Below are 25,975 nucleotides of genomic sequence, written 5' to 3'. Positions count from 1 at the left end.
CATTTAAATATTATATAATAACTTTAATAACTCTTTAATCACACAGGCTATTTTCTATATATTGTTAGAACTCAAATATCTAGTGAAATTTATGAAACAGGTCTTGCCTAATGAATTATGGTTTGGCAAAGTTAGAACAAAAATGCCTTTTAAAACAGTTAATGATTCTAGAGTCATTTGAAAGTATTGAAAGTTACTGATCACAGCAAGAAATAAGTCACTTCCATCTGAGTTATGGCTAAAACCTTTAAAATTCCCATTTAAAAAATGGCTTTAGGGGCTGGAGAGATGGCTCAGAGGTTAAGAGCACTGACTGCTCTTCCAGAGATCCTGAGTTCAATTCCCAGCACCCACATGGTGGCTCACTACCATCTGTAATGAGATCTGGCACCCTCTCCTGTATACATAATAAATAAATAAATCTTTTAAAAAAATGGCTTTAAATCTAGTTGTGGAATCCCAACATCTGGGGGCCTGAGCAGTAAAGTCATGAATTTCAGACCAGCCTGAGCTACATGTTGGTTACCTGTATTTTTTTTTAAAATGTACTTCAATTATAAAGCTTAAAAAATGTAAAATATTTTAAAGAACTGAGATACTAAGTAATGCTGCTGTACCTTTGATTTACTTATAGTGCCTACTACATGTAAGACCCTCGTTAGGTTAGAGAGAGAAAAAGCAAAGTTGGGATGAAATAAGGTTGTATTTCCTTACTAACTGACATGGGAAATATGTCTTCAAAATGATTCAGTAAAAGCAAAACTATCTGCTTTTATTGAGCATGGCTCTCTGAAGCATTTCTCTTGTTTCCACTTCAGGATAATTGTCTACAATCTGAAGTGTATTATTCAAAAAAAACCTTGATAAATTTCAAAATTGTCCTGATTTCTCGTTTTTCTACCACATGACCAGGTTTTTGGGTTTTGTGGATGAACTGTGTGGTTGAGATCTAAAAATCTAGCTTTCAGTTGACCCATGATGTCAGTTGAGTATCGAGAAGACTTACCATTGCCATCCTTATTTATGTTCCATATGAACTGAGAAACAATATAATCAACTCTCCATTTCAGTGGAGATGGGAGGTTTGGGATGTGAGGACTTGTAAATCAATAGTCTCTCCCTACCAGGGCCCATAGCTTCTTAGCTACTAATGAGCTGTGGTTGACATCAACTCTCGCACACATTTCATCCTTTCCCCTCTGCACTCCAAAACTGGCACACAAATTTTACACATAACCCCTATTACCTACCAAAATTTAGGGGCTTGATCTAAATTTAAGACCTTGTCACTTCTGGAGAAAGTAGGGCCAATTTTTGTGTAGTTCTGATTCTTAGCAACAGAGAGACTAGAATTTCTATAGATAATGGACTCAAGGATAGAAATTTACATAAAAATAGTATTAGCCAGGCGGTGGTGGCACACACCTTTAATCCCAGCACTCAGGAGGCAGAGACAGGCAGATCTCTGTGAGTTCAAGGTCAGGCTGGTCTACAGAGTGAGATCCAGGACAGGCTCCAAACCTACACAGAGAAACCCTGTCTCGAAAAACCAAAATAAATAAATAGATAGATAGACAGATAGATAGATAATTAATTAAAAAAAGAAGTGATTGTGATGGCTAATCCTTACTGCTAACTAGATTTAGAATCACCTAGGAGACTGATAAAGCACACTCATGGGTGTGTGTGACTGAGGATGTGTCCAGAGGGCATTAACTGAGAGGGAGGAAGGCTCACCTTGAATGTAGATGGTAGCACCAATGGGCTTGGGGTCCTGACACAGGAGGGGAAAGAAGAGAGCAAATAAGCACCAGTGTTCCCTGCCTCTGTCTTCTGGTCAGCCATGAAGTAAGCAGCTGTCTCATGCTTGCTGCTCTGACCCCAGGACGTTTCCAGGCTCATGGGACTAAGCTCACGGACTGAACCCTCTGAACCCATGAACCAAATGATATTCTTTCACCCTTAATTGACTTCTATTTAGCATTTGGTTGCAGTGATGAGAAAATTAAGTAATGTAGAAAATATTCTGGGGCTGGAGAGATGGCTCAGTGGTTAAGAGCACTGGCTGTTCTTCCAGAGGTCCTGAGTTCAATTTCCTAGCAACCACATGGTGGCTCATAACCACCTGCAATGAGATCTGGTGCCCTCTTCTGGCCTGCAAGGACACATGCAGGCAGAACACTGTATACATAATAAATAAATAAATCTTTAAAAAGAAAAAAGAAAATATTCTGCTCAGTGTCAACGTCACACTCAGACATATCACTTTAAACCACAACGTCCCATCCTTGTCCCACAAAGGCTCTTGTCCAAATGCATTCAGTCTATCTCTTTGAGCCCCGGAGTCTTAAAAGTTCTACAATTGTTTGAAAGGCCAAATTCAGTCTCAATTGAGACTCAAAGCAGTCTCTTACTTGAACTTCCATAAAGTCAAAAAGAAAATACATACTGCCAATATATACAGCGGGACAGAGTGAATATTCCCACTCTGAAATGGAGAGAAGAGTATAGAAAGGGTGAAACCAAAGTGGAGCCCAAACCCAGAAGGGCAAACATTAAGTCCTGTAGTCTCACACCCAGCCTCTGAAGCATGCAGTATTCTGATGTATGCTCCACGGGGCTTGGACAGCCGGCCTGTGTGACCTTGCCATTTGCAGCTCACATGACTCATGCCTTTATTAGTTAGGGTTTCTATTGCTGTGATGAAACACCATGGCCAAAAAGCAACCTGGGAGAAGAGGGTTTATTTATTTATTTATTTATTTATTTATTTATTTATTTATTTATTTATTTATTTTTTTGAGAGGGTTTATTTTGCTTACATTTCCACATTACAGTCTGTCATAGAAAGCAGTCATGCAGGAACTTAAGCAGGGCAGGAACCTGGAGGCAGGAGCTGATGCCGAGGCCATAGAGGGGTGCTGCTTACTGACTTGATTCTCATGGCTTTCTCAGACTGCTTTCTTGTAGAACGCAGCACCACCAGCCCAGGGATGTCACCACCTACTCTGAGCTGGGTCCTCCCCTATCAATCACTATTTAAGAAAATGCCCTACAGGCTTCCCTGCCTACAGACTACTGATCTTATGAGGTTCCCCCCTCTCTGATGACTTTAGCTTGTGTCGAGGTGACAGAAGACTAGCCAGGACACTCTCTTGGCTCCACTCATTGCCTACAGTTCTCCTCGTAGATGATCTGTATACTGGCAGCTCCAGCATCCTGAGGTCTTCGCTGATCAGCTTTATAGATCATCTGCTCAGAGGCTCACTGCAGGACATCCAACCCTGTTTGTTGTAACATTACCTGGCCCCCACCTCTTCTTTTTAAAGTGTGGCTGAAGCTTACATGATCCCATAGCTTTTCTGTTCTGTATGCCTGAAAATCCAGCATCATGTAGATGACGCCGAAGTCTGCTGCCAGTTAAAGCAGTAGTCCGGCCTCCTCGGACCATGGCTGTAGTAGTATCTGAGGAACTAGGAACTGGAACTAAGGGATCCATTTCCCTTGATGTCCCTGTGGGAGCAAGGTGCTTCATCACTCTCTTCTCAAAGGAAAGTCTTTCAAATGAACTTTGCACCTTAGACTCTGTAATATCTGGAGTCCGTCTGATACCGAGATGCTGAAAGTATCTTTTATATGGCCCCGTATGAAGTGCTTAGCTTCTCTTTAGTGGTGCTGATCTCTCTAACAGCCCCAACCTCATTATCTAGAAAGTTAAACCAACCCTTTTCTAGCCAAATTCCATACTTTTCACATCTTCCCACTCTGCTTTTTTTTTTTTAATCCCAACTAGTAGTCACAAGTAATCAATTTCCATGTTATTTATGTTTGTCATTGCTCAACCAAATATCTGTCAGGAACAGTTGAAGTGAGGAAGGATTTGTCTTGGTTCCTGGTCTCAGAGAGTTCCTTCCTAGTTGCTTGGCCCTGTGGGCTCAGGCAACACATCATTATAGAGGTTGGAGCACATGGCAGGGAACAGCTCTTCACCTCCTGGCTGACAAAGGAACAGGGACAAGGAATCTAATGCTCATTTGCTTTCCCATTTCCTCCTTTTATTCTGTCGGGGATCCCCAGCCATGGGATGGTACCACCCACCCAGCCCTCAGTTCACAGAAATGCCCTCACTGATACACCCTCGCCGTGTGGCCTCACTAATCTCCTAGGTGGTTCTGAATCCAATTTTTAGCAAGCAGGATTAATTAAGGAATTTATTAATACCAAATCTTTCAGGGAAGGAAAAAGTAATTAGAAATTTGGTTTATACAACTCTACTTCAGTTTTATACATTTACAAAATAGAGTTCATTTTTACTTGCATTTACATGTAAAAAAAAACTTAGAACAGTACTCTTCTTAAAATTGTTATACAAAGGGCCAGGCGGTGGTGGCGCACGCCTTTAATCCCAGCACTCGGGAGGCAGAGCCAGGCAGATCTCTGTGAGTTCGAGGCCAGCCTGGGCTACCAAGTGAGTTCCAGGCAAGGCGCAAAGCTACACGGAGAAACCCTGTCTCAAAAACCAAAAAAAAAAATTGTTATACAAAACAGCCAGTACTATTGATGAGTTAAACTTTGATTCTTCTTTTACAGTAATTTGCTTACTGCTGGAGAATCAGCTAACAAATATTGTATGCTGTGGCAATTGGGAAGCTGCAGAAACTCTTGGGTCTCATTCTTGCTTACAGGTACAGAATGCTTGCTACTGAACAGTAAGTAGAATGCAGAGTACAAATGTGAAATATTTTTCTTTGACCATTCCATAACAGGAAATATGGAACATAACACAAAGTCCAGTTATCTTTTAGAGGCTCATTAGATAAACAAGGACTCAATCTGGCTGACTTTTTCATAGTTCTTATCTATGAAATAAAGAAAAATATCTAACACATACACTTATATATGTGTTGTGTAAAGAGTTTGTATTTTTTTAGTCTGTAAATTGGTTGCCAAAGGTATTCTACATAGCTAATGTAAAAGTTTTCCATTTTTCAAGCATTCCAAGAAGGATGGTTTAAAATCTTTAACAAAAAAAATTTGTAATTTAATAAAATAATTTTTTGAGTGGAATAACCCCCTCCAAGGCTCTCTCCTTATTTATCCGATTAGAATAATAACGATGGTGTTGTCTATTTTCTAAAAGCATGGGTTTATATAAAGACAAACACAGATGTAAAAGTGGAAACCTGGAAACAGGATGTGGGCTATATAGCTCCGTGATCCATGCACAGGGTAGCAATGCAAAAAACTCTGGGTTTAATCCTCAGAACTGAAAAACTCCCCACCAGGAAACATTTCACATGTCCGTTGAATAAATGAGTGGATCAGCAAATTGTGGTAGACATATAAAATGAAATACTACCAACTAATCAGAAGAAATGAACAACTCCACTTTATTTCTGAAATAACAGAATTTTAGATATGGAAAACTGACTAGTGAGTGCTGGGGACTAGTGTTGACAGGAGGGTATGCAAGAGAGAGGAATCCAAATGTTTTTCATTTCTTTTTCCCTGTGTTTGTTTGTTTTCAAGTTCCAAGATGTCAAGAGCCCAGCAGTCAATACTCTCTTGCAGATATGAGGAATATCTTTTCTATCAAAGGAGACAGCCTTGTGATTAACCCTGCAAAAGCAAAGAGGTGGAGACAAGCAAGACTAAATCCAATAATGGCCGACACCTTGGAGCATCTGAGGGCATATTTGTGTCACAGTGGTCTGTCTTCTCTGGAGACTAAGCTGGAGGTCTTCCTGCCTACAAAAGTGCTTCAGCTGGTCTGTGAGTACAGAATAGTAAATATACCTTTGACCATTTCATGAGAAGAAATCTGACACTTGACTTCTCCTCAATGGTTACAAAGATATTCACAAAGACTTAACACTGCAAATATGCCTCAGTCCTGCCATTTTTGGACTTTTGGCCCTCCTGGGCTCTAAGTTCTTCTCAGAAAAATAGGGCAGTTTAACTAATCCTAAAACCCTATTCTGGCTAAAATCTGCAATCTTACTTTTAAAGCTTCTAGCCACTTTTTTTTTTTTTTTTTTTTTTTTTTGGTTTTTCGAGACACAGTTTCTTTATGTCCTGGCATTCACTCTGTAGACCAGGCTGGCCTTGAACTCAGAGATCTGCCTGCCTTTGCCTCTTAAGTGCTGGGATTAAAGGCTTTGTGCCTGGATTCTTCAACTTGGTATAGCATTATGAGATTCATCCATGCTATGTGTAGCACTAATACATATATTTTATTGATATGTACTTATTATACGTACTTAACCAGAGTTTGATCATCTCCCCAGAATTTATTCCCAATTTTTTAGTGTTGTGAGTAATACTCCTTTGACTGTTTTGTGCAACACTTCTTATGGGCATGGTATTATTTTTCTTGAAAGAATATACAGAAGTAAAATTGCTTATTGTTATTGTAGGTGTTACAGGTTTTACAAGAAACTATTAAATTGTTTTCCAAAATTATTTCACCATTGTGCATGCCCACCAGTAATGTGTGAATTTCAGATATGTGGAAGCAGCCTTTCTAATGGACATGTATAAGGCTCTTGTGGCTTTATTCTATATTTCCCTAGCACTTAATAATGATGAGTATCTTTACAGACTCAGTGACCAGATTTGTTATAATAGAATTTACTACACAATTTAAAATGCATCAGTCAATGGGTCTTCATAAAGTCAGACGTGTAGAGTCATCACCACAGACTGTTTTCAGAACACTTTTTAACCCCTCCCTCAAATCCCATATCCATTAGCAGTAATTCTCTATTTTGCTCAGCTGTGGAGTGACTAATCTGTTCTCTGTCTGTATAGAGTTGCCTCTTTGAGATAGTCTGTATAAATAAAAACTGTCAAATATTGGTCTGTTGTGACTGGTATATTTTACTCAACATCATGATTCATCTGTATTGTAGGGTGTGTGTAATGTTCAAATCTTTTGCCAACTTTTTTTTTTTTTTTTTTTTGGTTTTACGAGACAGAGTTTCTCTGTGTAGCTTTGTGCCTTTCCTGGATCTCGCTCTGTAGACCAGGCTGGCCTTGAACTCACAAAGATCAGCCTGCCTCTGCCTCTCGAATGCTGGGATTAAAGGCGTGCGCCACCACTGCCCAGCCATTTTGCCAACTTTTTAATTAGGTTTCTTTTTAAATGTTCATTTATAAGAATTTAAAAATATATTTTGGATTCAGCCCTTTGTCCAAGGTTGTAACTCATTATAACCTATTAGCAACAGAGCTTTACTGGAGTCCCTTCTTTGCCTAATAATTGAACTCCTAGTATTGAGAGATGGTTGCCAGGCAGTGATGATGCACACCTTTAATCTCAGGACTCAGGAGGCAGAGGCAGGTGGATCTCTGTGAGTTTGAAGCCAGTCTGGTCTACAAAGTGAGTTCCAGGATAGTCAGAGCTACATAGAGAAACCCTATCTCAAAGAAAAGAAAAGAGATGATAAACTTTTATGGTTTTTTAAGCTTATTTTATTTAGAAGCAAAAATGTATTTTCCAAACAATAAACAAACAACCCCTAAAGATAAAATTATGTTACTAGGAATCTATAACCAAAAGTTATTCATTTAGGTATAGAAATCATTTTGGTGTCTTTTATCTTCTTGTTTCCAGCCTGGTTAGAACATCAGAATTGTCCCTTGCCCATCATGCCTATGAGTGTGAAATCTACCAGTGTTCCCAGATTATGTCCACAGAAGAGACCATTTTCAGAAAAAGAAGTGCTGCATCTTTGTTTGTCTGATGAATGTGTCTCTGTTAAAAAACCAAAAAAGGAAGAAAACCCAAAGAATGACCAAGAACTAGCTGCTGGAATAATGCAGAAGATAGACAACAGTCATGTTGAATTTGATATGTCTGATGAATGTGTCTCTGTTAAAAAACCAGAAAAGGAAGAAAATCCAAAGAATGACCAAGAACTAGCTGCTGGAATAATGCAGAAGACAGACAACAGTCATGTTGAATTTGATATGTCTGATGAATGTGTCTCTATTAAAAAACCAGGAAAGGAAGAAAATCCAAAGAATGACCAAGAACTAGCTGCTGGAATAATGCAGAAGATAGACAACAGTCATGTTGAATTTGATATGTCTGATGAATGTGTCTCTATTAAAAAACCAGGAAAGGAAGAAAATCCAAAGAATGACCAAGAACTAGCTGCTGGAATAATGCAGAAGACAGACAAAGGTCATGTTGGACCATATAACTCTGTGCCATCTGTTGAATCAACTTCCTCTTCACGGATCAAGGCATCTGACAATAAAAAACAGAATGACTTGGACCTTTTGAGCGAGTTTATTACTCTGAGAAGTAAATACAAGACTTTTACTTCAGATGCTGAAGTCACAGGCCATGACCAAAACAGTGGTGGGTAACAGTAAAACTTTGGCGTAGACACATAGACTGGGCACTGTCTGTTATACAAATGCAGGGAAATTCAAGCTCTTCTAGAGAATTGTATAGTTTTTCATAGACAAGGAAAGTGCCATTGACACTCCTTATAAATAGAGATAGATATGTAGGTATAGATTTAGATATGGATATATGGATATGGATATAAATGTGCTTTCAAAGATTAAAAAGCACATTTTAATTTGTAACAAAGCCATTCCTTTTAAAACTTGCTTTGTATAGCTTGGATTTATAAGCTTAGTATTCCTAACTTGATCATTCTCTCATGCTTTTTTTTTATTAACTTACAATCTTATGCCAGTATTTTCAAAAATAGTTTTATTAATTCTTCAAGAATTTCAAACATTTTCTTTTTAACATTATCATTTCCCCCTTCCCATCTCCAATCAGATCCATCCTCCATTTCATACCCACCCAACTTTATGTCCTCATATTTTAAAAAGGTTTCTTTATTTTGTTTTATGTGTATGGGTGTTTTGCTTGCATGTATGCATATATGCACTGCATGAGTCCTAGTGCCCACGGAAGCTAGAAGAGGGTGCTGGGTCCCCTGGAACTGGAGTTACAGACATGTGAGCTGCCATGTGCATGCTGGCCACTGAACTTGGATCTTCTGCAAGAGCAGTAAGTGCTCTTCATCTCTGAGCCACCTCTCCAGACCCACCTTTTTTTTTAACCCATTGAACCCCATTAGTGCTGCTCTTAAGTAGTAGTGCTCTTAAGTAGTGGCTGTCCTTTGGAGCTTGGTTAGACCTATCAAGGGCTGCACTCTCCCAGCAGCTATCAGTTACCAGTAGCTCCTTAGTTAGGGCTTTATCTTAGTACTTTAACACACTTCAATGTGTACTTACACATTTTCCACATTTTCTCATTTAATTGCTTATTACTCTTTCTAATATTATCAAAGAGTTTCCATTTGAGTTGTAATTGTCACGTATTTCCTGCTTCTAACGATATCAAAAATAGTACAGTGTGTCATATCATTTCACTTCCAGTTTAAAAAAATAGAACTCAGGCTGGAGAGATGGCTCAGCGGTTAAGAGCACTGGCTGCTCTTAGAGTACCTGGGTTCAATTTCCAGCACCCACATGGCAGCTCACAACTGTCTCTAACTCCACTTCCAGGGGATCTGACACCTTCATACCAACACACATAAAATAAAGTTAAGTAAATTATATAAAAAATAGAACTCTAGAATAATTTTTTTTTTATTTCAGACGAGGTCTTACTATGTAGCTCTCCTAGAATTCACTATGTAGACCAGGCTGGCCTCAAACTCACAGAGAACCTCTGCCTCCCGAGTGCTTCAGTTAAAGGTATACACCCCTACACCTGGTGCATTCTAGAATAATTTTGATAGACTTTACCTTGGTGAAATTGGTACAAAAAGTGTTTATGTTGCTTAGAGCATAATTTGGCCTTGCAGTCCTATGTTCTATCTGTGGAGACGAGATTTGGTTCTCGGTGTCATGCAGTTGTGTCCGATTTTCCAAAAGGTGTGACAGTCATTTATAGATGTGCTGAAGCTCATTACTGAATGCACAGTAAGGGAATGAACTTCCCCCAAAGAAGGAAGTATTCTCAGCGTATGCTTATTAGCTTTCTCAAAAACTTCAATAGTTAATATCACTTGACTGTGTCTATTCGGATTACTTTAAATTAACCAGCAGTATTACTTCAAGATGATATAATCTAATTAGATATTCTCCAAATTATACTTGGCATTCTTTATTTTTATTTAAGGCAGGATCTTTCTGTGTAGCTGTGTCTGGCCTCGAATTTGTAATCCTCCTGCCTTAGCCTTCTAAGTGCAGGGATTATAGACATAGTCACCATGTCCCATTCCATTATCATACTTTTAACCTCACATATTAAAGTACCTCGGGTTGGTAATACAGTCTTAAAAGTATCTTATAATCATATTATTGGTGGGTGACATTAATATTTTAGTTAAAATAGCTATGTGCATACATACATGAATCCTCTATAATACCTAAAAAAGAAAAAAAGACCATAGCATTTATTAAACACTGTATTATCAGGTACTGAATTGCGTATTAAAAGAGGGGTGGTTTGTTTGGGCTGGAAGTAAGGCAGGCAGCTATGGAAAACTTCATGTAGAAGATGGCTGAACTGAGGGTAAGCAGTAAAAACTGGTGTCCCCAGAAAGGATGGAGACCTTACAAGGCTTGGAACCCAAGAGAAGGTTTTAAGTAGAAAGATAACTCTGGAAAGGCATGGAGGTGAGCTGTCGTCATTCTGTGTGTCCAGAACTGGGCGGCATTTGACCCCTGTACCTAAGGTAGGATCCTAGCCCATGTTTACATATGAGGACACCCAGGCTGCTGTCAGGACTGGGGCTGAATTCTGACCAGATGCCAAAGTTTTCCCACTTCCGTCATCCACTTTGCTACTCGGCGCGGCCTTAGGTCCACTGATCTGGATAATTTGTTTAACTTAGCCTCAATGTACTTCCATGAAGAATTTAGCAACTATGATATTGAACACTGTTAAAGTGAACAATTTAATGTTTTTGCTAGAATTTCAAGATGAAGAAAAGTGTTCTCTGACTCTTCAAGAAGAAACTCCTGTTGTTTCTAATAACAAAACTCCAAAGGAGAGAAGTCAAGAAAGAACAGATGATGTCATTGAGATTCAGGCATCAGGTATGCAGTAGGCTTTCAAGATGCATTCTCTTTCACTTGATTTGGAAGTCCTCTCCCAGATTTGTAGAACATACCTTATTTTACTGTAATTGTCTTTATTTGTTTCAGAAACTTAATTCCATTCCTATGTTCAAGTTTCTTCCAGACATGGGATGCCTGTGCACATCCATGTCTTTCTCCCACAATCATGCTCCAGCCCACTAACTACTGTTTCTTCCTTCATTAAAACTGGAGCCTCATCCCTACATCCATGTAAGAAGACTGAGCTGCGAGAGAGTCCTCAGTCTCTTCTTCCATGTTTGGGAAATGTGTTACTAATGATATGTCTCTCACCCACTGTCAGGGTTATACAGGTGGTTATCAGAAACAGCACACTGACCTTTTCACACACCCTGACTTGGATGTTGTTATTTTTCAGACACCCAGTGCCAAGCATACTGTCTCCTAGAAGCAGCAGCGACTCCCATCTTAAACAAACTTGTTTGCCTCTGTACTTACCCTGCTGCTAATTGGAAATTTGCCACTGTCATATTTGACCAAACAAGATTCTTCTTAAAGGAACAAGAAAAAATAATAAATGATGCTGTTCACCAAGGTGAGTACAAATCAGATCCAGACTACTCGAGGAGGCACATTTAAAGACAACTGTAGCAATGCAGACCTCAGACCTGGAAGAAACCTTAACTGTAATTTAGTATGTAGTATCCACATCTAGGCCAACCCCAGAAGATTCTCAATGAATCTCTTAAATGATATGTATTATTTAATAGATCTCCATTGCAAAAATGAAGTTAACCCCATAATTATTCACATTGGAACTAGTACTTGGCCCTGCTCTGACCATGCCCAAACAAAATTGCAAAAACAAGATCCGAAGGATAAAATCATTTCTAGTGAACTTAACTGCATCCCATAATGAAACACAAGATTTATATAAACATAAACATACCCAGCACCCAACAACATAAAACTGATGAGATCTAGTGTAAAGTCATATTGCCAGACAATAAAGAGGCAGGAAGTACAACTCATAAATAATGAGTATAATTTATTGAAACAAACCTAAATCAAAGATACTAGAGTTATCAGAGGTTGCTGAAGCTCATGATAACTATTTCTACATATTCAGAAGGGGTTTTAGGCACCTGACATAACCATATCCAGTAATTACTGTTGTCATGGCTGGCCTCTAACACTGTGGTTCTGGGGAAGGAGAGAACAAACAATGATCTTAGAATAATACAGTAGACTACTACTCTTCCTTATCCATATGAGCGCCTGTTCCCACTACTCATGCCATGGATGGAGAACTTATCTTAGAGTTATTTCTGTCCCTGCTGGGGCATGCACATCGGGGTTTGTAGTTGCCTATGGTACAGGCCAGGACATACTAATAGGAAAAATGGGAAACTTACCTTTTGTTGAGTGACATTTTGAAATCTAGCCTCCTTCTCCAGTCTGCCTGTGACCATTCATTTTTAAGTCTGGTGTGGTATTCCATGTGCTCTGTCTTGAAAAAGAGATAGTGCACTGTGCTTACTACATGTTATCTGGACCTACTTGTTTGTTAGTAAAGTCAATTTTCTAAATTCATTAAATTATACATATGTTAACAAATTAGCACTTCTTCTAAAAATAATATAGGTGGGCTGGAGAGATGGCTCAGTTATTTTAAGAGTATGTGCTTCTCCTACAAAGGACCTAGGTTTAGTTACCACATGGTGGTTCCTACCACCTGTATCTAGGTTCTAGGTGATCTGTAACCTTCTTGTGGCCTCTGCCTGCTCCTGCATGCACATGGTGCACATAAACTCATACACACACACATACTCTTAAATAAAAATAATATTTGCTGGATATGATGGTTCATGACTTATGCAACTCAGGAAGCAGGTGGATCTTTGTGAATTTGAGGCCATCCAGGGCTTCAAAGTGAGACCCTGAAACAACAAAAATAAAGCAAAATTGGGCCAGCAAGATGGCTTAGCAGATAAAGGTCCTTGCTGCCAAGCCTGGTGACCTGACTTTGAGTCCCAGAACCCACGTGGTGGAAGGAGAAACAGACTCGTGCAAGTTGTCTTCTAACCTCCACGCACGTGGGTGGTATGTGCATGCCCTCCTCTCCCCATCTCACGCTTTTACATTGTAGAAGAATCCAATCATTCATCTTCAGAAAGTTCTAGAAGTGCATAGAATACATTAAGTAGGCAATTGGCTCATCCCTCTGAATACTTCTCTTATGTGAGTCATATCTCTGAGCTAACACTTTGAGATATCTATTTCCATTTCAAAGTATTTCTTCTTTTACAGATCTCTGCTTCTATCTTATCCAAATGGCAAGTTACTAATTTAATTTTCCTCTTGGTTAGAACTATTGTTTTTTTTTTCTTTCAAAAAAAGTAAACATAATTGAATATTCTTTGCCAGTAGGGGATGAGCTGGGCAGTCAGCTGTCTGGGCTTAGTGCTATCCTGAGCATCACTTATCCTCACTAAAGCTGTGTCTTCCTCTGTAATGAGGATCACAGTAATCCTGACAGGATTATTAGAGAGTCGATGAACTAACCTGCTTATCTAACACAGCCTAACAATAATAAGCACTCGCTAATAGATACTAGCTGTTATTATCAAGCAGATTTGATACATATTCTAAAACTTTAATGTATTAACTATGTTTTTGCTTGTATAGGTAAAAATGATGACAGAGAAATAACATTCAGGCATGCTGCTCTCTTACATCTCCTGGTAACAATTAGAGACGTCCTTTTAACATGCAGCTTGGAGACAGCATTAGGTTGGTAGGAAATTTTTTATTTTTGCTTTCTTGTTGAATAGTCCATCTGAAATAACTTTACTTTTCTGAAAAAGATATACTTCTTGAAAGATTATGTAGCCTTCTTGCCTATTACACTGATCAACATACATTTTGTCATAATTATTAATGGGAGATATATATATATATATATATATATATATATATATATATATATATATATATATATTATACACATTTCAGTACTAAGAATCAAACTCAGGGACCCTTAATACTGTAATACTAAATAAGCAGTCTATCACTAAGCAAGACTCTCAGCCCAGACTGGAACTATATATATGTGTGTGTGTGTGTGTGTGTATGATATATCTGTATATATATGTATGCATATATGTATATATTGTTTATGCTGGTAGTCTAGGTCTGAATTGCAGAGTTCTGATGGCTTTATACAGATCTGAATGTATAATCATAATTATGTGCTGGTTTTTATATGAGAGTTGACATTTTGTCATATACATTTTAGATCCTTAGTACATGTTTGCAACTTTGCCTTAAAAAGTAAGAACTAGCTATTGTTATACAAAATAATTTAGCCCTTACTATACGGGGCTAAAAGAGATTGAAAAGAGATGCTACTGGATTAGATTTGTTTTTTTAAGTTAGTTCTGGGCCTGGAGAGATGGCTCAGTATTTAAGAGTACAAATGTTCTTGCAGTGGACCCCAGTTCAGTTTCCAGACCCATGTTGAGCCACTCCAGTGGGATTCTTGCCTCTGACCTCCACAGCACCGGCACTCAGGTGCATTTACCCCCAAACATACACATACAGATAACTAAAAATAAATTTGGAGGAAGCAGAGTTTCTCTGTGTAGCCCTGATTGTCCTGAAACTCACTCTGTTGACCAGGCTAGCCTCAAACTCAGAGATCCACCTGGCTCACCTCCTGAATGCTGAGATTAAAGATGTGTGCCACTATGCCTGGCCTACAATCTTTTTTAAAATGTTAAGACCAGACAGCAGTATTAAGAATCAGTAATGAGCCGGGTGGTGGTGGCGGCGGCGCACGCCTTTAATCCCAGCACTTGGGAGGCAGAGCCAGGTGGATCTCTGTGAGTTCGAGGCCAGCTTGGGCTACCAAGTGAGTTCCAGGAAAGGCGCAAAGCTACACAGAGAAACCCTGTCTCGGGAAAAAAAAAAAAAAGAAAAGAAAAGAATCAGTAATGAGCCGGGCAGTTGGTATTACACACCTTTAATCCCAGCACTTGGGAGGCAGAGACAGGTCGATCTCTGTAAATTGAAGGCCAGCCTGGTCTACAGAGTGAGTCCCAGGACAGCCAGGGCTACACAGAGAAACCCTGTCTTAACAAACAAAACGACAGCAATGAATCAGTAATGAGAATCAGATTGGAAAAAATTGAAAAAGGAGGTAAAACGTAAGTCAGTATCTTGGGGTTGGAGAGATGGCTCAGAGTGTTAAGAGCACTGGCTGTTCTTCCAGAGGACCATGGTTCAATTCCCAGCACCCACATGACAGCTCACAACTGTCTATAACTCCAGTTCCAGTGGTAAGATAAAAGGTTAATTATTGAATCTACTTTTTAAAAGGAACTACTTGTTTTAAATAGGATAAATAATGAAATTTTTTGTCTGAGTTTATCAAATGTTACTGGAGTGGACATTGTTAATATATATAATGGAGTTTTTCATCTGAATCTGTCAAATGTTAATGAACTAGACATCGTTAATGTAATTCTTGACTGTATATATTGTATATACTTATTGGATATAGTTTTTCTTGTGTTAGTTATAAGCTTTTTTAAATTTTAGACAAAAAGGGGAAATGTGGTGATATTGTGTTCCCCAAAATATTGTGCACCCTAATAAACTTATCTGGGATCAGAGAACAGAACAGCCACTAGATAGACATAGAGGCCAGAAAATAGTGGCACACACACACCTTTAATCCTAGCATTCCTAAGGCAGAAATCTGTCTGGATCTCTGTGAGTTCAAAGCCACACTGGAAACAGCCAGGCATAGTGACACATGCCTTTAATCCCAGGAAGTGATGGCAGGAAGCAGAAAGGTATAAAAGGCGTGAGGACAAGGAACTATAGCCTGGTTAAGCTTTTAGGCTTTTGAGCAGCAGTTCAGCTAAGACCCATTTGGATGAGGACTCAGAGTCTTCCAGTCTGAGGAAACAGGATCAGCTGAGGGATTGGTGAGGTGAGGTTAGCTCTGGCCTGTTTCGTCTCTCTGATCTTCCAGCATTCACCCCAATACCTGGCCCCAGGTTTATTTTCATTAATAAGACCTTTTAAGATTCGTGCTACAGTTCCAGGGGATCCAACACCCTCACATAGACATATTTGTAGGCAAATACCAATACTCATAAAAATAAATAAACAAAAAGTAATCATTAAAAACAAAAACAAAAAAATAAGTCAACCTAAAAGTTACCTGTCAGCTTTGCAATACTAATATAAGAATTAACATGCATGTTCATGTAAAACATATGGAATAAGAAGTAAATATTTTAAGTTATCATTCATTAATTACCCAAATATTTTTTTAATTTTATGTATGTGAGTTTCTATCTGCATATACAACTTTATGCCAAAAGAAGGCATCAGATTCCACTAGAGATGGTTATGAGCCACCATGTGGTTGTGAGCTTGTCAAAAAAATTCTTGGGATAAAAATCTAGATTTACTAAATATGAACATTCAAGGACAAGATTTAGGTTCTTTCATGTTTATGTTGCCCTTTGTAGACAGGTATGGTTGGATATGCTTGTAATGCCAGCTTTTGGGGAGGCTAAAATGCTCCCTTGAGCCCTGGAATTTGAGACCATCCTGCAGAACATAGTAAGACTCTGTCCTATGTGCATGATTTAGACTCCAATGTTTTGGCAGATACACAAAATAATTATGAATAAATACCATTTACTTTACCCTGAGTTTTTATAATCTAATGAGGTTGTCATATGCATTAAAAAAAACAAAATTCAGGTACAAAGTTGCATATATTAAATACTAAGAAAATTCCAATGAATAAATATTTCAAAAGGATTTCCATGTAAGTGTAGATTCTGAAGTTTGTAGAAAGAGTGAATTAATACTCAATAAGCAGGAATCAGGAGAAAATAAGATATATTAAATATATGGAGATATGTACAAGTAAATTAATGTTATATAGCTTAAAAAGAGACATGTGGTATTGATTTTTTAACTTCACCCAATTTTAAAGACATTATATGTTTGAGAAGGAAGATATGTTTATCTGATTTCAGCATTGTACTGGTTAATTCCAGAACTGCTTGGGAGGCAAAGGCAGATGGATCTCTGTGATGTGAGGCCAGCCTGATCTACATAACAAATTCCAGACCAGCCAAGGATATACAGTGAGACTATGACTCAAAAAAAAAGAAAAGAAAAGAAAAGAATAAAAGAAAAACAAAACAGTATTACCCAGCATGTGCATGTATCAAAATAGTACATAGTATTCCATAAGTATATATACTTTTTAATAGTATTTATTTATTGGGTATAAATTTAAATTAAAACAGCAACATATTTTATTAAAATCAGAATAGGACTAAATGAAATGTTAACTGTCACTGTTTTTGTTTTCATTTTGTTTATTTTATTTTTTATTTTCTGTGTTTGGGTGTTTTGCCTGTGGAGACCAGAAGAGGCATCAGATCCTCTGGAACTAAAGTTACAGACAATTGTTATCTATCATATAGGTGCTGAGAACTGATCCTCTATCCTCTGGAAAAACAGCCAGTACTCTTCACTACTGATCCATCTCTCCAGATCTTTTAACTGTCACTTAAGATTTATTTCCTAGCCAGACATGGTAGTGCACACCTTTAATCCCAGCACTCAGTAGGCAGAGGCAAAGGCAGGAAGATCTCTGTGAGTTCCAGGCCAGCCTGATCTACATAGTGAGTTCCAGAATGGCCTGGTCTACGTAGTGAATTCCAGGACAGCCCAGGCTACATAGAGAGACCCTGTCTCAAAAAACAAAAAATGAGAAGATTTATTTATTTATTTATTTTTGGTGATTTTTGCCATGGAGTTATAGTAAAAAACATTAAAGGGCTTAATATTTTTCCCTAATTTTCTTTAACAGGATATTTGTCGAATGCAAAAGATATCTACAAAAGTGTGTTAGACTCCTGCTTGGATAACATTTGGAGACAGCTGAAAATTTTACAGTTTGTTACGGAAAAAAGGCCTAAAACCAACTATAAGATCCAAGAATTGCAATGTCAGATACTAGGCTGGTTGAAAAGTCAACAACAGTTTAAGGTTGGGTATCGAGCTAAAGCGGATAAAGTAATTAGTATAAATAAGGGCCCCTTATTTATGATTTTATGCATTTAACTTTGAAGTTATAAAATAGGCCGTTTGGCTCTTGACAATTTCCTCCTTAAGTAAGATAACAGTAGTCTCAGATGCAGAGAAAGGGGGATTTGTGTCATTATTCATTGCCTTCCAATTTAAAATGCTTTAATTTCTGTTATAAAGTATTGTCATGGATTGGTTCTCCACGGGATTGGTTCTCCCCGCCTGGTATTTGTACAAGATCATGGAAATTTACATCATAATATAACTACAATAATTTATTTGGGGGTAATAATCTAGAATCTCATCTGTCATGATATTATAAAAAATACCTTATGTATTTTTTTATCTTCTCACATACCCTACATTAATTATATGAGAGCTGAATTAATGAAGTTTTAAGGCAAAATACCTCTTTAAACCTAATCTCGCAGAAAAGCATTACAAGTGGTCACACTAAATCTGAATACAAGTTTATATGGGTTTTTTCCTTTTTCCACTTCGTCACTCCTTTATCTTAGACTTTATAGTTTCTTGAATGACTTCCACAGGTCGTTAAATTAAATCAATAAATGAGAAATTTACTATTGAAACTGATCCACTGCTCCCCTCTAAGAGAGAAGCTGCATGCTAAGGAGAAGGATGCAGCAGCTACTCCTTTTCTGCAATGATTTCACACTTGTAGGGGTTGAAATGAACAGTACAAAACAGGCTGAGACAACTTGTGCATGGGTGTTATAGATAGGAACGCTAAGGCACTGCCTCAAAACACTCCCCCGGTGATGTCTGATGTTACCAGAATTTAGAACAGGAGTATTTACTTTGTAACCTGTGTGTTCCCTTTTTGTTTGTAAGGCTGGGTTCTTTGTGCAGCAGAGGCTGGCCTTGACCTCCAGGTCCTCCTGCCTAGGCCTCCTTAGTGCTGGGTTCACAGGCTACCACACATGGGAACTCTGCTCTCATTGTCTGTAGCAAAACTGTGAGGAAGAATAATCCAGCTGGGCATATGCCTCAGGGTAGAGCACTTGCTAGCATGTTGGGTCCCTAGGTTTGACCTCCAGTACCACAAAATAATAAATAAATACATAAGAAAAGAATAATCATTCAGCACTACATGTGGAATTCTTACTTTTGTCTAGGTACTGATTATAATAAGAATGGACACAGATGGAGAAAAGCATTTGCTTATTAAAACCCTTAAGAAAATAGAAGGTAGGGGCATTTAACTTATGTTTCATTTAGTAAATGCTTTAAGTTATACAAATACATTCATCTAACTGTTATTGACAGTAAAATACCTTAAATTTGTCTTCTCCTAATCTAGGACTCAGTGGGGTTTTACCAACGGTTTGAGTCTCCGGTTGCTCAAACTTTCACCAGTATTTAACTAACAATTTTTAAACCAACGTAGATTCTAAGTCTGTAATATATCTGTAATACTTATATGTATTTTTATTAAGAATTGACATGTTTTGTAGATTACTTCCTAGTTGCTACATTGATACTGGCTGCTTAACAACTCAGTTTTATAAACAAAGAAAACATTCATAAAGATTCTGTAGCATACTAGATCTTATAGGTAGTAATTGAGGAGATAGTATCTAACCACTTTCCTCATGTCACTGTATACTTCAGCTCTGCTCACTGATGCCCCCATCAGCCCTTTCTACTTTGAGCTTAGGAACCCATTGCTTACATGCAGTTTCTATCACACTATAACTGAAACATGACTTTCTCCCATAAGCCATTGCTTCCTCTGTAGCCCTCTCATATGGAAGCTGATTATTTTCCTTTCAGATTTTTATTTGTGTGTATGAATGTGAACTCCTGTCTACATGATGGAAGGAGAGAACCAACGCCTGCAAGTTGGTTTCTGACCTACACACACAAACACACGCACTAAATAAATAAATCAGGAAAGTGCTACACAGTATTAGCATGTGATGTGGAGGTGAGGAAATGATTGACAGTTGCAGCTCTTGTCTGGGCTTCAGGCTGAGTACCCAGTTGCCTTTGGTACTTGCTGTCTTAATTTCATTCATTTCTGCTGACACAAAAATCTTGACTATACAACTGGAAGTGTTTGAATCTTTCAAACTGACAACTCTCCTCAGCCAGGAGCTAGCTGGGCCTTTTTTTAATATCTAGTGATAGTGGGGGAAAAATCTGGTTTCATTTTCTACATATTTTAAGATCTAGTAAGGTGCTCACCATGTCATTAATTTGTTTCTAGGATCAGAGCTAATATAAAACACTCATTTAGGCTTTCGATGATGTGAGTCACCTTATGTTCTAAAAAGAGATAATACTTGTGTTTATTGCTGCTAAACTATGTGTATCAAGTAATATTACACATAATGGTTAACCATTACTATGTCATTATTATATAATAACTTTGTGAACTTTACAATTTATGGAAGTACACGAATAGATTATAGAATTAATTTAGACTTAGTCTAACTGTTCTTTAATTAGTTATGTCAACCCAAAATAAGCTAGATGAATGTAAGGATACTATAGTCAGAAGTTTTTCTCCAGTCCCACCTGGCCCGCGGTCCCACAGCCGCTTTTAAAATAATTACTCAGAGGCTTATATTAATTACCAATTGCATTGTATTATGGCAGGCTTGCTAGCTAGCTCTTATAACTTAAATTAACCCATTTCTATTAATCTATGTTCTGCCACATGTTCCATGGCTTACTGCTCTGCTGGCATGTTGTTCCTTGGGCAACAAGCTGGCATCTGTCTGTCTCTCCTTTCTCTTCCTGTCTGTCTGCTTGGATTTCTGCCTGCCTCTAAGCTGCCTTGCCATAGGCCAATGCAGCTTTATCAACCAATCAGGGCAACACATATTCACAGCATATAGAAAGATATCCCACAGCACTTCCCCTTTTCTGTCTAATTAAAAAGGAAGGTTTTAACTTTAACATAGTAAAATTACATATAATAGAACAGTTATGAAGCAGGAATTACAATTACAATATCTAGTCCATTCGTATTTGGCAAAATTAAAGAAAATATTCTATCCTATATTTATGAGTCTAAAGTTTCATATCTAATTTATCTTTTATCATAACCAAGAAAATTATAACTATCTAGTCTTCAACTACATCAAAGACCCCAGAAGGATATAATGTTACCTAAGTAAACAGGAAATGCATTGTAAGCAGCTTCCAAAATTCTGGAAATGACAGAGACAGCTGACTAACTGGACAGTCATCCAAAGTTTCTCTGTAATGTTGGGGCATCCTTCTTCAGCCTATAGGCCTAGAGTCTCTCAGTTGCTTCTCTCTGTGTCCTATAGAACATCTGGCAGTTTCTTCTGTGAAGCAGGAACCTGAAGGACCATCTCACTTTGCAAAGTTCAGTGGTCACCTTCCTATGGGTCCTGCATGTGCAGTTTATATAACATCCTGTCAAGCAGTCCAGGCAAGATCAGTTTCTTGCCCAAATGGCCATTTTGTGCCAAGAAGATAAACTCCATATAGAGTGTCTTGGATGCCCATTTTTCTCTTTGAAGTAAATGGGTGCTGCCAGAAGCAGGTGTGTCTCACTATCCAGAGAAGTCTGAGCTCTTAAAACATTTTAAATGCCATATTCTGTAGGTCTTTAAAGTGTTTGAAGATTACCTACCTAATTGAAATATATCTATGTATACCTAGAAAACTTAACTAACATGACTATAAGTTTGATTATCATGGATGACTAATTATTAATCTATATTTCTTAATTATACATTATAATTTCAAATGAGCTGCATAAACATACTTTAAACAAGAGTAGAAATATACATACAGTATAACAAAAATTAACTTTAAATTTGCATCAGTAAACTAAAATCCATAGCAATGTTAAACATTTTAAACAAACTTTAAAAGTAGATTCAATAATCTACCCTTTTGTCCTATCATGTCTATATCCACATTTTTTTACAAAGAGATTGTATTTATAATCAACCTCCTTTAAATAAAAATAAACATTTATAAACAATATTTTGGGAATTTGGGCGTAGCTTCTCATACTACTTCCTGCTGGTTGTGGGTGCTGACAATCTTATGGGGCCTGAGAAAATTAAGAATTATGGTCAAGTCCTGACTGAAGTAGTCTGTGAGGCTATATTCTCTGAGCCAGTTGCCTTGAAGTTGATTTTGGATATTGGATCATCTGGGCCACGGTGTCATCAGAGACCTTTCAGGGGGTCTTGGCTGGCCAAACCAAGTTAGCCTGGAAGCAATCCACAGGCTCTCATCTTCTATGCAAACAAAAGCAGAACCTCTTTTCCAAAGCAATATATTTTTAGACATAAATTTTGAAGTCAAGATACCTTTAAAATATATACATTGGTTTAACTTAGCAGCCTTTACAATCAAATGTCTTTCTGCAGTTAAAAATCCCAGAGACAATATAATCCAGACTCTGTGTAACTTCCATCTTCATGTGGCTTATTTTTTTATATTACTTTTACTGCCTCTTTAAAGACTTTATTTTAAAAAACATCTATTTCTTTATATAACTACATATACTCCCTTTCCTCTCTCTTCCAAGCCTACATACATTTTTATACACACTATAAACTAGAGTTTTTATTCCATCTGAATCTGTTCTTACTGTGTTTCTGTAATCATTTTCTGACCATTGCTTTGAACTGCAGAGCCTAGGACAGAAACTGCAGGCCTGGCTGCTGTCTCTGCCCACCTCAGCTTCCCAACATGGCAGAGGTAATTCACCACCAGACCAGCTCTGGGAGCCATGCTCTCCACCAACTCTGGGAGGCAGTGGGTCTATGCCTCTGTCAAGGAGGGTGTAACCCAGAAACCCCCCCCCCCTTTTTTTTTAAAAATCTGTACTAGCAAAAGCTAAATTTGCCACACAGTGCGCTGTGCCACTTGGAGATGCCACTGTGTACTGTGGCGGGAATCTTCCATGTTGCTTAGTTCATGGCGGCTGGCGGCCAGCTCTCTTTCACAGACAGCTGTTGGGAAACGAGTCTCTAAGCTACTACTGGCATGAGACTGTGAGACTAGGAAGCCTAGTGTGGCTCTGTTTCTGTGCATTCAGAATCTTTAAGCTTTCTTAGGTCTGTGTGGATCAATGCCCAATGGTGAGCGCCAAATGTAGTCAGAAATTTTTCTCCAGTCCCACCTGGCCCGTGGTCCCACAGCCACTTTTAAAATAATTATTCAGAGGTTTATATTAATTACCAATTGCATGACACATGCAAGCTTCTCGCTAGCTAGCTCTTATAACTTGAATTAACCCATTTCTATTAATCTGTGTTTTGCCACGTGTTCCATGGCTTACCAGTCTGCTGGCATGTTGTTCCTTGGGCAGCAAGCTGGCATCTCTCCTCCTTTCCTTTCTCTTCCTGTCTGTCTGCTTGGATTTCTGCCTGCCTCTAAGCTGCCTTGCCATAGGCCAATGCAGCTTTATTTATCAACCAATCAGAGCAACATATATTCACAGTATACAGAAAGACATCCCACAGTAGGATACAGTGTTTGAAATTTATATTTTATTTAAATACTAGTAAGAAATTTAAATTAAAGTTAAAAATCGTGAATGATTGGTGCTCATTAAGTTCTATTTCTTATATAGACAGTAAACAAATGCATACACACACATGTTCATATCACATTGAAATAGACTCTCTTGCTGATATTGTTATGTACTTACATTTTTGGCTAGAGAAAGAATAATAATTACTATGATTTAGGGCAAAATAAGATTAAATGTACAACTAATGAGTGTTTAATATGGCTGTTTTAAAATTAAATGTTGGACTGGTTTTGTTGGCATAAAAAATTGAGATGATCTTTGTGTATACACACCAGAAATATTGCTTATGTTATAAGCTTTCTAATAAACTAGACTTAGAAATGTAATCTGGAAAATCGTATTTCAAATAATTTCCTTGCTTACAGAATTTTAGTTCATTATTATGGGAGTGAAATTTGTGGCACTGGAAAAAAATTATAACCAAAACTAAAAAAAAAATCTTGATTAAAGAAAGCTCCCTTTTTTCCCAACAGGTTTAACATTGACTGTTTTACATTCAAATGAGAGAAAGGATTTTCTGGAAGCGACTGGTGTTTTAAAAGGGTAAGATTGTATATTTTTACTACATGGCACAGCTCCACAGGAAAGGGAGAGCTTCCCCTGGAGTTTAGGCTGTGCTGTAGCTCACTGGCCGGGAGTGTCCTTGGCCTTGGTCCCTATTACTTGGGAAGATGTTCTTCCCAGAGTTCTCCTTAAGAAAGTCTGAAGTTCACAACTTTACTCTCCTCACGAAAAATGCCTTAGAACACTTTAACTCTCAACACAGCCATGTCTATTTAATAAAATTTGCATCCAAGAATTTAGCTCAGTCTTGTTTTCAGATCCCAAAATTATCATCATCGTTGTTGTTAGAACAGAAACACTACTGGGGCGGTGGTATTAAGACTCAGTACTGAGCCGAGCAGTTGGTATCACACGCCTTTAGTCTAGCACTCGGGAGGCAGAGGCAGGCAGATCTCTGTGAATTTGGGGCCAGCCTGGTCTATATAGTGAGTTCTACACAACCAGGGCTACACAGAGAAACCCTGTCTCAAAAAAGTATAAACAAGCCGGGCGGTGGTGGCGCACGCCTTTAATCCCAGCACTTGGGAGGCAGAGCCAGGCGGATCTCTGTGAGTTCGAGGCCAGCCTGGGCTACCAAGTGAGTTCCAGGAAAGGCGCAAAGCTACACAGAGAAACCCTGTCTTGAAAAACCAAAAAAAAAAAAGGAAGAAAAAAAAGTATAAACAAAACAACAAAAGAAAGATAGAATGAGATTAACACAGTCGGGAGAGATGAGCACAGTGTGCCGATGTTTTTCCAGTTGAGTGTCAAGGTCAGGAGAGCACAGGAAGCCATCTCCTCTGCCCCAGTTAAAGAATGACAGGTGTAATCCCATTGTCTTGACCTGCTTTTGTCTTCAGTACCAGTTCCTGTGTGGTTGTGCATCATCACAGTATCCGAGCAGATTTCCCCTGGAGCAGCTTCTCGCTCGTGGTGGAGTACAATCACGTGGGGCACTCTTGCTGGGCCAGGCACTGCCAGCAGCTGAGTATACCTTTCCTGGCCTTCAGAGTCGTCGTTCCAGACACAGCTCTGAAAAGTAAGGAGACAAGCCAGGATCCTGTTCTCCATTAGAGCAGAACTGGTCTGTTTGAAGAAACAGTTTTCTTTGTTCGGATTTCTATTTATAAAACAAACGTTGCATTTATATAGTTTCTTTAACATACACCTGCATTACTACTGCTTAATAAAAAAGAGAGAGGTGTGGTAGAAGAAAATGTAAACATTTATAATTCTCTTCTTTAGGAAACACCTTGCTGGATAGATTTGGTGGGTTTCTCTTGGAGATTAAGATCCCATACATATTTTTTGCATCTGAAGGAGTGCTTAATACCCCAGAAATACTCCGGCTGCTGGAATCTGAGTAAGCCACGATTTTTAGTTGCTGGTCTCAGCACTTCTGTATGTGTGTGTGTTCTGATGAATTACGCTGTACATGCTATACCTTGTCTTCCTGACCCAAGACTAGAATATACAAGAACTTCTATCCACAGAGTATATCAACTTATATTTCTAATACCTAAACTATAAATAACTATTGAATAATATTTTTATAATATATACTAATTTTATGGACAAAATGAAATTTAATTTTTCTTTAATTTGCATTTTATTTACATTTCTTTTGTTACCAGCACATATAAACATTTTGTGTGTTCTTTTTCTGTGAAT

At 38.2% G+C, this 25,975-nt stretch overlaps 1 protein-coding gene across 2 annotated transcripts in view; it reads left to right on the top strand.

The window, feature by feature from the left end:
* The window catches only part of Shoc1 (shortage in chiasmata 1), a 78,982-nt gene that overhangs the window by 29,023 nt on the left and 23,984 nt on the right, over positions 1–25,975 (top strand). For both annotated transcript variants that reach the window (XM_059254407.1, XM_059254405.1), the window contains 11 exons: positions 4,591–4,685; positions 5,530–5,772; positions 7,616–8,368; positions 10,954–11,079; positions 11,498–11,674; positions 13,768–13,872; positions 17,990–18,168; positions 19,344–19,416; positions 24,235–24,304; positions 25,165–25,343; positions 25,550–25,667. In XM_059254407.1, the coding sequence (XP_059110390.1) occupies positions 4,591–4,685; positions 5,530–5,772; positions 7,616–8,368; positions 10,954–11,079; positions 11,498–11,674; positions 13,768–13,872; positions 17,990–18,168; positions 19,344–19,416; positions 24,235–24,304; positions 25,165–25,343; positions 25,550–25,667 (2,118 nt within the window). The remainder of the gene's footprint in view (positions 1–4,590; positions 4,686–5,529; positions 5,773–7,615; positions 8,369–10,953; positions 11,080–11,497; positions 11,675–13,767; positions 13,873–17,989; positions 18,169–19,343; positions 19,417–24,234; positions 24,305–25,164; positions 25,344–25,549; positions 25,668–25,975) is intronic.

This window comes from Peromyscus eremicus, chromosome 2, assembly GCF_949786415.1.
Source record: "Peromyscus eremicus chromosome 2, PerEre_H2_v1, whole genome shotgun sequence".
NCBI lineage: Eukaryota > Metazoa > Chordata > Mammalia > Rodentia > Cricetidae > Peromyscus > Peromyscus eremicus.
The sequence above is the reverse complement of the archived record's forward strand: the minus strand, read 5'-3'. Positions and strand labels throughout refer to the sequence as shown.